The sequence below is a fragment of the Chelonia mydas genome, chromosome 16 (assembly GCF_015237465.2).
Source record: "Chelonia mydas isolate rCheMyd1 chromosome 16, rCheMyd1.pri.v2, whole genome shotgun sequence".
NCBI lineage: Eukaryota > Metazoa > Chordata > Testudines > Cheloniidae > Chelonia > Chelonia mydas.
The window spans coordinates 20,066,444-20,080,863 of NC_057857.1; the positions used below are offsets into that span (position 1 = coordinate 20,066,444).

Here is a 14,420-nt window from a genome sequence, read left to right on the forward strand (position 1 = left end):
GGCACTGAGTCCAGTCCTGTGCTATCACAGGCAATCCCGGCATATCACCCAATTCTAAAACTTATCAAGCTCCACCCTAAAACCAGTTAGGTTTCTTGCCCCCACTTCTACTGAGAGCCTATTCCAGAACCCCAATCCTCTGATGGTTAGAAACCTGATTTCCCGTCTAAATTTACTCATGGCCAGTTTATCCCCATCTGTTCTTGTGCCAACATTGCCCTTTAGCTTCAAGAGCCCCCCGCCCCCCCCACTCTCCAGCCTTTCTTCCTCCCTCCATGTATTTACTGAGACTAGAGAGCAATCATATCTGCTCTCATCCTTTGATTTGCTAGGCTAAACAAGCCAAGCTCTTCCAGTCTCCTTTCATATGAAAGGATCTCCATTCCCTTGGTGTAAGAGGGCCCCAGGACACTGCAGCTTAACCATTATTTAAATGGCTTTATTCTTGTTTCTTCACATGATTGAAGTTTGTTCCCTGGATATATACTAGGTTTGTTTGTTTTCGCTGTAATAATTGTGCTGTTTGCATTCAGTAGGTGAGTTGCTTGCTGTATACGCTGAGGCTTAGCAACGCACTTGTTGCACACGTAATGTAAGCCTAGCCTCGAGTTTGCAACTACAGACCAAAACAGAGAGCTTGTTTGAAATGAGGTGGTGCCACCACGCATGAAGCTGCATGGCAGCTTCTTGATATTATCTACATCAGTCGTTCTCAAACTTTTGTACTGGTGACCCCTTTCACACAGCAAGCCTCTGAGTGCAACCCCCCTTATAAATTAAAAACACTTTTTATGTATTTAACGCTATTATAAATTCTGGAGGCAAAGCGGGGTTCGGGGGGGAAGGCTGACAACTCGTGACCCCCACGAAATAACCTCACGACCCCCTGAGGGGTCATGACCCCCCAGTTTCAGAACCCCTGACCTACACCATGCTGCAAAGCAACAGCTTGCAATCCTGTTACTTGGGTCACTGTTAGTCAAAGCCAAGCAGCAATCACGCAGTTCTAAAATGTAAATACTGCAAAACCTGGAATTTATGCCTTCTAAAAGCCGATTTTATGGGTAGAGCCAGGTTGTTTTAGGTGGAAACAAGGATGGAGCAGAAAGAGGGTCAGACCTAGGTGACCTGGAGTTGCAACTAGCAAGAGATGTAAAGAGTAACAAGAAGGGTTTCTTCAGGTATGCTGGCAACAAGAAGAAAGTCAAGGAAAGTGTGGGCCCCTTACTGAATGAGGGAGGCAACCTAATGACAGAGGATGTGGAAAAAGCTAATGTACTCAATGCTTTTTTTGCCTCTGTCTTCACGAACAAAGTCAGCTCCCAGACTACTGCACTGGACAGCACAGCATGGGGAGGAGGTGACCAGCCCTCTGTGGAGAAAGAAGTGGTTCGGGACTATTTAGAAAAGCTGGACGAGCACAAGTCCATGGGGCCGGATGCGCTGCATCCGAGAGTGCTAAAGGAGTTGCTGGATGTGACTGCAGAGCCATTGGCCATTATCTTTGAAAACTCATGGCGATCCGGGGAAGTCCTGGACGACTGGAAAAAGGCTAATGTAGTGCCCATCTTTAAAAAAGGGAAGAAGGAGGATCCTGGGAACTACAGGCCAGTCAGCCTCACCTCAGTCCCTGGAAAAATCATGGAGCAGGTCCTCAAGGAATCAATTCTAAAGCACTTAGAGGAGAGGAAAGTGATAAGGAATAGTCAGCATGGATTCACCAAGGGCAAGTCATGCCTGACTAATCTAATTGCCTTCTATGACGAGATAGCTGGCTCTGTGGATGAGAGGAAAGCAGTGGACCTGTTGTTCCTTGACTTTAGCAAAGCTTTTGACACGGTCTCCCACAGTATTCTTGCCAGCAAGTTAAAGAAGCATGGGCTGGATGAATGGACTATAAGGTGGATAGAGAGTTGGCTAGATTGTCAGGCTCAACAGGTAGAGATCAATGGCTCCATGTCTAGTTGGCAGCTGGTATCAAGTGGCGTGCCCCAAGGGTCGGTCCTGGGGCCGATATTTTGTTCAATATCTTCATAAATGATCTGGAGGATGGTGTGGATTGCACTCTCAGCAAGTTTGCAGATGACACTAAACTGGGAGGAGAGGAAGATATGCTGGAGGGTAGGGATAGGATACAGAGGGCCCTAGACAAATTAGAGGATTGGGCCAAAAGAAATCTGATGAGGTTCAACAAGGACAAGTGCAGAGTCCCGCACTTAGGACGGAAGAATCCCATGCACCACTACAGACTAGGGACCGAATGGCTCGGCAGCAGTTCTGCAGAAAAGGACCTAGGGGTTACAGTGGACGAGAAGCTGGATATGAGTCAACAGTGTGCCCTTGTTGCCAAGAAGGCCAATGGCATTTTGGGATGTATATGTAGGGGCATTGCCAGCAGATCGAGGGACGTGATCGTTCCCCTCTATTCGGCATTGGTGAGGCCTTATCTGGAGTACTGTGTCCAGTTTTGGGCCCCACACTACAAGAAGGATGTGGAAAAATTGGAAAGAGTCCAGGGGAGGGCAACAAAAATGATTAGGGGACTGGAACACATGACTTATGAGGAGAGGCTGAGGGAACTGGGATTGTTTAGTCTGCGGAAGTGAAGAATGAGGGGGGATTTGATAGCTGCTTTCAACTACCTGAAAGGGGGTTCCAAAGAGGATGGATCTAGACTGTTCTCAGTGGTAGCTGATGGCAGAACAAGGAGTAATGGTCTCAAGTTGCAGTGAGGGAGGTTTAGGTTGGATACTAGGAAAAACTTTTTCACTAGGAGGGTGGTGAAACACTGGAATGGGTTACCTAGGGAGGTGGTGGGATCTCCTTCCTTAGATATTTTTAAGGTCAGGCTTGACAAAGCCCTGGCTGGGATGATTTAGTTGGGGATTGGTCCTGCTTTGAGCAGGGGGTTGGACTAGATGACCTCCTGAGGTCCCTTCCAACCCTGATATTCTATGATTCTATGATTCAAGTGTCATTTCCCAAGAGAGGCAGCTCAATCCCACAGAGCTCCATTAGGGAGCGATCTGGTCATGGCCGGCACATCCATCTCCAACAGCAGCGGCTCTATCAAGTGTCAGTATAACCCTCCATGAAGCCCAGCATCATCCGTATGCTATAACTCTAACAGAGCAGCTGGCATGTTATATCTGATCCTGTCACTGCTAAGCAGTGGCCTCATAATCCCAGTCTAACAGGGGGCCAAAGAAAGACAGAAACCTCAGGCATCTCAGACTCCAGCTGGGATTGGATTCTTCCAACCTGAGCAGGTATGTTCACCTAGCACTGGCAGTCTAATTCAAAGGGGAAAACACAAAACATTCCGAGAAATATCACGTGTTTATGTTTGTGAAAGGCCCCAGCTTGGCAGCCTATCACCAGAGGTCCCGTCCCATCACTAACACTCTGTAGAGAAGCTTGCCTTGACCTTCTCCGAAGTGAAAAGATAGTCTCCATGCCTATTTATTATTTGGCTTTGGTGGAGGCAGCCATGGGAAATGCCAATGAGCGTCAACTACAGCAGTGATCTTTGGGATGTAAGCACCAAGCCAAGACACTGAACTGGAGATATTGGCTGCTAGCCGTCACAGATCTGCAGTTTCATTATACCATCCCATAGCAGAACAGGAAGGGAGAAAGACAGTACAGAGATAGGAGGAGAGGCACAAGGCGTAAGCTGAAACGTTCAGAACCCACAAGGGGATTGCCAGGGACATAGCCAACTAAGCCAAGTCTTATGCCAAGATGTAGGATTGGAGGAGGACAAGCTGGGAAATTGAGAACAAGAGACACTAACCCAGAGGGAATGGAGTGTAAGGGGGAAGACAGACAGACGCACAAGCCCACGCAATCCCACCTTCAGAGTCTTTTGTTAAACAAGCCTTTCCAAATCCACATTTTAAGACTTAAAAGAAAAAAAAAAAAGAAGCCTTCAAACCTGGGAGCTTGCCAAAGCTTAAAACACTGTTGCAGACTGCCCACACTTTAAATAAGCAGTAATTGAACAATTATTGAAATAACGGAGGCTATGTGCTTCAATGAAATTACATCAACTCGCTATGGTAGAGCTTCAACTAAAGTGTCACTGAAAAAAAAATTTAAAGGGCAAACTGACAGAAGCAGTGGGACATAGGATACGTTTTTATGAGGTGTATTACGGTAGCACCTAGAGGACCCAACCAAGATGAGAGTCCCATTGTGCTTGGAGCTGTACAATTCTGTAACCAGAGACAGTCTCTGTTCCAATGAGTTTAAAATCTAAATACCCAAGGGTTGGGAGAGGAGACAGTCCCAGAGAGGGGAGTGATTTGCTCACCATCATCACTGGCAAAGTGGGGAATAGAACCCAACTCTCCTGAGCCCAGCCCTGCACCCCATTCAGCAGCCCACGCACCCTCCCCTGTGTCAGGAATACATTCAGCCTTGGTATCTGGAGGCAGCAGAATGCTGCCTTACCTGCCTTCACTATGCCCCCCTTGAAGGCCATAGGAGCCATCAAGGAGAAATACAAGGACCGGACCCTGTAAGCAGATTCTCATGAGCAGTCCTCACTCACACAAACAGGCCCATTGAAGTCACTGTAATGAAATCCATGGGCTTACTTCCACGATGAAGGGTTTGCCGGATCAGGCCTATATCCATTGCCCTTGCCCCCCCCCCCCCCCCCCCGTGCTGGCTGTGCAGCCAGAGAGTGCAGATTCAGGGGGACCTGGGGGCACACAGGGAGAGATCATACGAATTACTCCATGCCTCCTAAGCTCTGTGTGGGTCCTGCCTAGCTCAGGAGGCCCATGAACTTGCTGTGGTTCAAGTTGTTGCAGACTACGTTGTTCTGCTAGATCAGGTCCTTGGTGCACAAGACTTTTCACTCCCTGAAGCCCCAGAGCGTGACACTTCACACCCCTCTTTCTGTAGTGCCGGTGGCTGCATTTTGCAATTTTAAAAATAATTGAAACAGGTGCGATGCCTGGGTTTTCTCTGCTCACCTGTGAGCCTGCAGAGAAGGGCGTCTGTGAGGAACTCAGAATCCCTGGCTATATTCTCTCTCTCAATGAACCTTTTCACCTAGCAAATACACTGATGGACATTTCCCAGACCAAAGCCCTTCCCATCAGCTCTGAATGTCTCGACTCCTAGAGGAGTGCCATAAAGAGCCCATAACATAAAGCTTATGCTCAGATAAATTGGTTGGTCTCTAAGGTGCCACAAATCTCCTTTTCTTTTTATAAAGAGCCCACAACATTTCTCACTGCAGCAGTCTCTCCACTGAATCTCTGGGATGCATTTAAACAGACACACGCACACTGCAAACTGAACTAAAAGGAAACTTAAGGCTGATGCAAGTATCCAAGCCCAAATCAGCTCATTCAGCCCAAAGAACACAGCTCCTCATGGTAACAGACATGCTACAAGCGGGGCTTCAAAAGAGAGCTTTCGGAGGGGACGGTTCCCCAGTGAGGGTACCAGCCTGGGGTTCTAGGAGGTGAGCTCAGTTCTCTGCTCCACATGCGACCTGAGGCAAGTCACTGAGCGTGACATCTTCAAAAACACTTATGAGCCTAAGCCCTGTTTTAAAAAGTGACACAGGCAATTTAGGAGCCTACTGGAAGTCAATGGGAATTTGGCTCTTGAATCCCTACATTGCTTTTGAAAATAGGGCTGAGGCTCATAAATCATTCAGGTGCTTTTGAAAAATGTTATCCATAATCTCTCTGGGCCTCATCTCCCTGTCTGTACAATAGGGCTAACAGCACTGCCCGACCCCACAGGGCCTTGTGAGGAGCAATTCAATAAAGGTTGTGAGGAGCTCAGACACTCCAATAATGGCAACCATACAAGTACTATCGCTAGCTCCCAGGCATCACGCAGCGAAAGACAGTGAGTGCTTATTATATTTATACTGGAGTCAGTCTTAATCCAAAAAACTGAATCCAAAGAGCCTGTCCTTTCAGGAAGCTCAAATACAGAGGCAAACGCTGCAGTTCCAACCCTGGCCTAACCAAAAGCCCCTAATTGGGCTGTGGGTCTGCATCCAGCTCTTCATGGTGAGCTCAGTTCCCTCACTAGTGCATATTCCTTATGTTACTTGGATTGTAAACTCTTTGGGAGTTGAGACAGTCTTTTTATTCTGTGTTTGTACAGCGCCTAGCACAGTGGGATCCTGATCTATGACTGGGGCTCCTACGTACCACCGCAAAACAGATGAATGAACATCATAATAATAAATAATCCTAAAATTCTATAGGGTGAAATGCTGACAAAATGCCCATGGACCTCAATAGAGCCAGGATTTCACCCATAGGCTATTTGTTGGCAAAAAAACACATTCTACAGTCTGCAGAAGTGCCATCCTCTCCTAATCGGTTGCAATTGGTATTTGCTCCCCTTCTGCACAAGCAAAAAGATCAGTGTATACTGGCCAATATCAAATCCAGTTAGTTTAAAGAAACAACATAACGTGATTAAATAACTAGCCTTCATTGTTTTGTTGCATCTGTAGGCTGCTTGTGGGCAGAATCTTATTATAAAGAAAGCTATAATGCTATAAAAATGCCTTTTATTAAGTGATTTTGTGGGGGGGAGGGAGGAAGAGACTTTTGGAGGGGTGCTCAGGGAGCAGAAATTGCTCCTTTAAACTCCAAACCTCCTGAGCCTCATAATTGACAGCTTTGGTGCAGCTCTGCCTGAAGAGTTTGAAAGTAGCTTTCCTTTCATTTTCCCAGCTAACTCCCTTTAGATTTTTTCCTAAATCCAACGATGGCTCCAGCCATCTAGCACAATGAATAATTAGATTTTGGCAAACGCCCGGGAGTTCTGCAGTACTTCAGAGGAAAGAGTAAATTTCTGTGAACCAAGAGATCAAAGGCTATTAGATGATCAAATAAATGTAAACCAGTGATACTAAGCAGAAGATTTTGATGTTCTACATTGACTCGCGTGTGCTCAGTATTCCAAAGCATTTACAAGGTAATAAGTCAGTTATAGGCAGAGCACTGGCTGAGAACAAGGAAGACGTTATACATTTAGGAATTCATCATGCATAGTTTTGGCCATTGCATACTTTTTAGTAAAGGAAAAGAATGTTTGCCAGAATTCAGGGTTACTCTTCTTGGAAAAAACTCTTAGGAGGGGACCTGTCATTTCCACCTGGAAAGGCAGAACGGACCTCACTTCAAGGTCTCATTGGACTCTAACTCGATGGCCCATCTATCTAAGTTTTTATAAGGTCACCCACCACCATGGTATCAACGCCTGTACAGTTTACTGGAATATTTTTGAGCATGTGCAAGCTTCATTAATAGCAAATAGCTTCTATGTTAGAATGCCAGTTTGACCGAGACATGGGAAATTCTTCACCTTTTGTAAATACCATTGAAAAGTCTGGATGTAATTAATATTGCAGGATGCCTTTGAAAATACCCACTACAGACACTGATAACTGACCATATACTCATGCCTGGTTTCCTAGAGCAAAGGAAAAGCTATAGATTTGGATTTAGGCTTTGTTGAGGATATAACTTGTTACTCTTAAAGTGTTTCTTCTATATAATAAAGATAAAAACTTAGACTGTAAGCTCTTGGGGCCGGGACCATCTTTTTGTTCTGTTTGTACTGCACCTAGCACAATAGGGTGCTAGCTCCTATGTGCTACCGCAGTACCAACAGTTAGTTATAAAGGAACCATTCTCACCACAAAAACAAATGACACTGTGAAATCGGTACCATGTGGAATGGAAGGAGTAGGGAATTTACAGTGTGGGGCTGTCAATTAATAATGCTGCCTAGACGTGAGTTTGGAGACAGGCATGTCCGATGTGTTCCTGGATCTCATTACAGGAATGTCAACAAAAGAGCCACAGACATCAGCAGTCCCACCCTTGCCCAGTAAAGTGGCATAGAAGTGACATAGAATTCTTGTGACCTGATTTTGACTTCATTGTGAGTTGTGGATACTCAGCAAAGGACTTAAGCAATACATGAGCCTTGTGCTGACTTTTTGCCCATGGGTAAGTTTCATCCTTGGTCTTCAGCACTAAGCAGGATTTGGCCCCTAGTATTACATTCAGTGTCTCTTTAAGTTTGGTGCATTCACATGAAATACCTGCATAGATTCAATCATGAGAGAGCAGCAGCTATTGTCGTCAGGCTCACAAAGACTCTATTAAAAGTAGAATAATCCATTACAAGCTGTTAAAATTAAAACTGACCATTGCTGCGTGCAGTAGCTATTACCATAAACACTTGACTGAGCAAAGAACGTGCAGCCACGAGTCACAAGGAAAACCACATCATCCATTTCTTTTCTATTTGTATATTTTCATAACCTGGAAATGGCATAGGTTCAGTTGTGTGGGAACACAAAGCACTGGCAGTTGAGGGCAGAGAGAAGTCCTGTTTTGGGAGATTTGGTGTCCAGTCAACGTTCACGTCAAATCCCCAGTAATATTAAGGGGAGTGAAAGGCACACATGAAAAGGGGACCAAAACCCCAGGTTTCTTAAACACAGCTCTTGCATGGCCAAGAAACTCATGCAATTCATGCAGCTGCAAACTTACTGTGAAAGTGAGGAATCCATACTGAAATCTTCTGCATGTGGCCTACAGACACAGAGTAAAAGCATCATAACGAATGAGACAAACATCAATTATACCATAAGGGTTACTGGGGGAATGGAGAGGGCTGAGGGGTACAGACCTGTTAAAGGAAACTAACATAAAACAGACAAAACCAATCATTATAATGGGCCAAATTCAAAGATATGCTAACAAGATCAATGGAGCTGTATGCAATTATCTGGGGTAGAACTTGGCCATGTGTCTCTTAATATCCTGATCAACATACTATTTACTGTGTATTGGATGTTAGGCATCAAAGAATATTATGTAATGAGATTTTTGTGGGGGGTGTTTACTTTTTTTTTTTTAAAAAAAGGCCCAGCTATACTATATTCCTACGCATGAAAAAAATAAAACGTTATATTTTTTGCAAATTATATTGCTGCACTATTTTAATACGTCACATCTGTTGGGAATAACTTTGCCCTTTTTGGTGTTTCTCACGGGTTACACATCGGATTGATCCTGAATGCATCTGTTTTTATTTTACATTCACTGTGCATTAGACAAAAGGAAGACAGACAAGTAACAGAACAAAGAAGAACAATGAGGGTGGTATTAATGGCACTAATGACAGAAAGAGGAGATGGGGTAAGAACACAAGGCGCACGAAAGAGAGTAGGAGTCAAAGGAAACATTCAGTTCCAAACAGCCCTCATGGGATTTGAATGTTCATGTACTGTACATTTCCAAAGTGTAGCTAAGTACTACCTGTGCCAGTTTTCAGGTACGCTTCGCTCTTTTTGTAATGGCTACGTGTCTTGGTTCTGTTCAGAATCCAGCTCCATCAGAAGCTCCTATTCCTCGCACTGTAGGGCACTATAAAAAGTCACTGATCAGAAGGCTGTGCTACATTAATACAAGTCCCCACTATCTTTCATCTGGAGGCAGATCCACACAACTGCTTCTTCTTCCAGAAAACCAGCAGCCTGCACTGGGCTCTTAGGCTCTGGGGATGACAGAGTCTCCAGGCATTCTGTCCGCACCAGCCCAGGGCCTTCAAAAAACCCAAAGCCAAGCTGAATTTGGCTCCAGAGGGCATTCAAACCATTGTGCTGTCTTCACACTTTCTGGGCTGCCATCCCTTGGCCATTAGTTTAATCAAGATTCTGCTTGGTACAATCAGGAATGCTGAAACTGGACCAGCCCCCTGAAGCATGTGTGAAGCAAAACACCATAATCAATCAGTTGCCACAAGGACCTAAAAACTGGTCTGGTTTTGTTTAATACTTCTCAGGAAAAGCTGAGGACCATTAAAATTGACAAACAATTTTACGCTGCTGAGGACTTACTCCATGTAGCAAAGATTAAGATTGCTGCAGTTGGGGCCCAGTTTTGTTTGCCACAGAACCCAGGCAAGATTCAGCTCCCCAGATCCTTTTGAACATGGTCCTGCAGAGTTCACACTATGGCCTTTTGCTCCATCACTGGCTCCTGGGAACACATAGTCCCACAAGGAGAGTAGCCTAAATTCAAATAGTCCACTAGCTGAACTTCACATACACCGGTGCCAAGGAAAAGTGCAAAGGTAAAGAGGAGATCTCAGGGAAAGACTCCATGATGGGCTTCCATTAGCACAACTGGGGGATTCAATAATCCAATCCCCACACAACACTCCTCCCATGTCCTTCACCTGCTGTAAAACAGAGCTGGGATGAATCTCCCCATAAACTGCTCTCCATTTCCTCTTCATTCCCTAGGTGCATGTGTGGGAGGAAATTGAGTTCACTCTGGCTAAAATGATCGTTAATTCCAGTAAGGACTGTGGGATCAGGGTAAAATTTCACTGGCTTCATTTCCTTTGAAAGAGACACATCTCACATGGCTGTAGCCCAAGCACCGTGAGTGAAAGGGCCTGGATCTGCAGTCATTACTGAAGTCCCTGGTAGATTAGTACAAGTGAGGGAGGAAGGATGGTCTCTTTGATCAGGATGCTATCTTGGACGTGGGGGACCCTGGTTCAATTCTCTCCTCTGCCTCAGACTGTCTGCGTTACCCTGGGCAAGTCACTTTCGGCTTGTCTGTACAGTTAGAGTGGGGCAAGCTGGGGTGTAAATCTACCTCACACCAGCCTGCCACACACACACTGTTCCCTAGTGCACTTGGATCTTCTCCATTTCAAAGTGCACTAGAGGACTGTGTGTGTGGCAGTGGGGTCCCCCCAGACAGTGAGGGGTCCCCCCGAGCTTGGCAGGCCAGTGTAAGGTAGATTCACACCCCAAATTGCCCCATGCTGTTCGTAGAGAAACATAAATCCATTAAAGACTGCGAGGTGCTCAGGTACCACAGTAACGGGGGCCAGATGAGCCCCAGGGAGAGAGAGTGAAGGAAATCTTGAGTAAGCAAAGCAGAGCTGAGACCCCTGGGATAAGTGTCGGTGGATACAGACTCCTGATTGGGTCAGGGCTACCAGCCGAGCCACTGGAGCTGGTTAGAAAATGCCAAGGAAAACTCAACATTTTTGTTGACATTTCAAAATATTTCAGCCACCCTGCATCCCGGTAAAGAACCCGCCAATTTGTTTTCATGAAAATTTCAGAAGGAAAATTTTCAAAACAATTTCAACCAGCTCTTCCTGTCACATGACAAGGGCCAGGCACATCCAGCAATTCCCAGTAGAGGCCAGACACTACACTCGGGTGCCCTTTTTGTAGTAGGTGCAGTAGTGTTTGGGTAAGTAGAACATAGTGCTTTGAGCACCAGCACCACGCTATTCGACTCTAGCCTGTACTCAAAATGGGCCAGCGCCCTTCAGATGATTGCAAGTCCTCATGCCAAATGCACAAACCACACATGGATCAATACTCAGAATACACAAGGATTGTTTGTGGATAAAGGAGTAAGCACGTCTGTGTTTGTGTATTACCAGAGGCCACTGAGCCTCTGGCTTGGGCTTCACTACCAACGTATGTTGGTATAACTACACCGCTCCGGGGTGTGGAAAATCCAGACCCATGAGAACTGTAGGTATACCAACCTAACCCCCAGCGGAGAGGGCGCTATGTTGACGGGAGGCCTTCTCTCGCTGACATAGCTACCAGCCCCTGGGGAGGTGGATTAACTACACGGACAGGAGAAGCTGTCCCGTCAGCACAGCTAGCCTCTTCACTAAGCAGTGCAGTGCTGTATACAGAGACAAGCCCTCTGTGAGGCAGCAGATGCCCCTGTTGGTTGAACGATCCATCTATTGATTCATGCATCCCTTATGATACACAGCGCTAGCTCACAGCTGGTTTGGATAGAAATTACCTCCCGGCCCCACCACCTCCTCTTTCTTCTGGCAACGCATGGTTCCAAGTTTTTTCCCCTAGGCTTAAGCAAGCAAAAATTACACAAAACAGACGATTTTATCTGGAGATTGTCTCTGATGTGACCACATATCCATAGTGCTGGACAAAAGCTTGTCTCTCTCACCAACAGAAGTTGGTCCAATAAAAGATATTACCTCACCCACCTTGACTCTCACTGAAGGCTGAATTAGCTGTTTGTGCTTTGGCCTCTAGCCTCTTAGTAAGATGAGTACCTTGCAAAACTCCACCGATGTGAACTGTTTATAATTTAAGTGCGTTAGCCAGAAAGGGGCAGCATTTCTCCTGCCTGGGGCCCAAGTTGGCACTTCTCTGTTAGACAGATTCAAATGAGGTCTTACAAGGACTAAAACTATTTTACAGATAGCATTGTGTGTGTTCTTCACCAGCAAAAGAACAGACAGCCCATTGGGCTTAGTGCAGCAGGCCAAGGAACCTGCTCTTAAAGGCAAAAGAGAGTCACACATGCAAAGAACATGCAAGGAGCATGCCGAATAAAAGATACTTGCATATTCCATTCACTGATCTTTGCATTCTTCCATTCCTGCCAACTGAACCTTGCCACTTCACCCAAGAAATACAGGACACTGATTACAATTCCATCCAAGATTATATACCATTTATGGGCTCTGCTCCACTTCTGGAAACCTTCTATATCATTTCCCTCCAACAACATATGGTCACTGTTTACCATCATCTAATACCAGAGTCCTTTTATCTTATGCACAAACAGCTAATGTCCCACTGAGCCCAATGTGACTGCAACTCACTAGCGCAGGGGTGGGCAAACTACAGCCCGCGGGCCGGATCCAGCCGCTCAGGGCTTTGGATCCGGCCCACAGGATTGCCCCCGGGTGCCGTAGGGCCCACGCCCCTCTCAGAAGCGGCTGGCACCCTGTCCCTGGGGCCCCAGGGGGCAGGGGAAAGGGCTCCATGCGTTTCCCTTGCCTCAAGGCACCGCCTCCCAGGAACAGAGAACCGTGGCCAACGGGAGCTTCGGGGGAGGTACCTGGAGGTGTGGCAAGGGCAGTGTGCCAAGCCCTGTGGCCCCCACCCCTTCCCCCAGGGGCCGCACAGCGTCGTGGTGCCAGCTGCTTCCCAGAGTGGCCCAGCGTGGGGCCAAGGCAGGCAGGCAGGCAGGGAGCCTGCCCTGGCCCTGGTGCGCGCCACTGCCATCCTGAAGCCACTTTAAGTAAGCAGTGCCGGACCGGAGCCTGCACCCCGAATCCCTCCTGCACCCCAAATCCCTGCCCTGAGCCCCCTACCTGCACCTCGCACCTCTCCTGCACCCCAACTCTCTGCCCTGAGCCCACACTGCGCCCTGCACCCCAACCCCCTGCCCTGAGCTCCCTCCCACAGTCTGCACCCCAGTCCCCTTCCCTGAGCCCCCTCATACACTCCACACCCCTCCTTTGCCCCAATCCCTTGCCTTGAGCCCATTCCTGCACACCGCACCGCCTCCCACACCCCGCACTCCCTCGCACACCCCAACCCCCTGCCCTGGCCCAGCATACAATTTTCCCACCCAGTTGTGGCCCTTGGCCCAAAAAGTTTGCCCACTCCTACACTAGAGTCTTGGGAGCACACCTAACCAATGCCTAAGGCGGTGGGATGTTCGGATGACCAAGATCTATAAAACCTTAGTGACAGCTCACTGCCTTGTCTGCCTGAATGGCTACAGCCTCAGTTCAGAACACAGACCAGTAGGCTGCAGGACTGACCCTTGCTACAGTGGCATCCCAGACTCCCTGTGGACTAGGAACCAAGCCTGTGTCTCCACACCGTGGCTCTCCCTTACTTTTGGACATAAGAATCTTCATGATTCAGGGAGAATGGGCTCAGCAGGAATCTGGGTTAACTCCTCCTAGATGGTAACCAGAGGTAGGTAGAAAGGACTCATTTTTAATACCTCCTTAGAAGGCTGTGAAGCATCCCAGCAGGTGGCAGGGGAATGAGCTCAGTTCCTTGCAGAGCACTTGAACCCAGGGCCTTCAAACCCAACAATGAGAATGCTATAAGCTGAGCTAAATTGCTGCGCATAATTATTAGGAGTTATAGTCACTTACAAGAGAGAGAATAAAACCCGGAGCTGGTGTCAACACTCATTAGTAACCCTAAATGAGGATACAAAATAATTCATGTGTCCCATACGAGCACAGCATGAAAAGGAATTTGAGAGGCATGTCAAGTCATCTTCTTTATGCATACCTAATTGTACTGATACTTCGTTCCGGCACAGTACACACAAAGCACTGGGTATTTCAAAGGTAACACACAGCAATGAGATGGAGTTACAATACACACCCTAATCTCGGAGTAATACGTTCAGAGCCAGACCTATACCCCCTACTTGCTTGTGTCCAGGATATGGCTCAGTAATACCAGCATCTCTGACGGCCGCTGTCGGACTCCTCAGGTGGCCTTTTTAACATGGTCACTGCCTTATTAAGGTTAAATTAAGCCACAAGGGGATGTTTCCAGATCTAGGTGCAATAAA

General features: G+C 46.9%; 1 protein-coding gene across 11 annotated transcripts in view; it reads right to left on the reverse strand.

Annotated features, from left to right (window-relative positions):
• KCNT1 (potassium sodium-activated channel subfamily T member 1) overlaps nt 1–14,420 on the reverse strand; it is a 197,918-nt gene that overhangs the window by 92,420 nt on the left and 91,078 nt on the right. For 2 of the 11 annotated variants that reach the window (XM_043530480.1, XM_037879952.2), the window contains exon 2: nt 8,556–8,597. The exons of the other annotated variants lie outside the window; for them this stretch is intronic. In XM_043530480.1, coding sequence (XP_043386415.1) covers nt 8,556–8,597 — 42 coding nt within the window. The remainder of the gene's footprint in view (nt 1–8,555; nt 8,598–14,420) is intronic. 11 annotated transcript variants of the gene reach the window in all.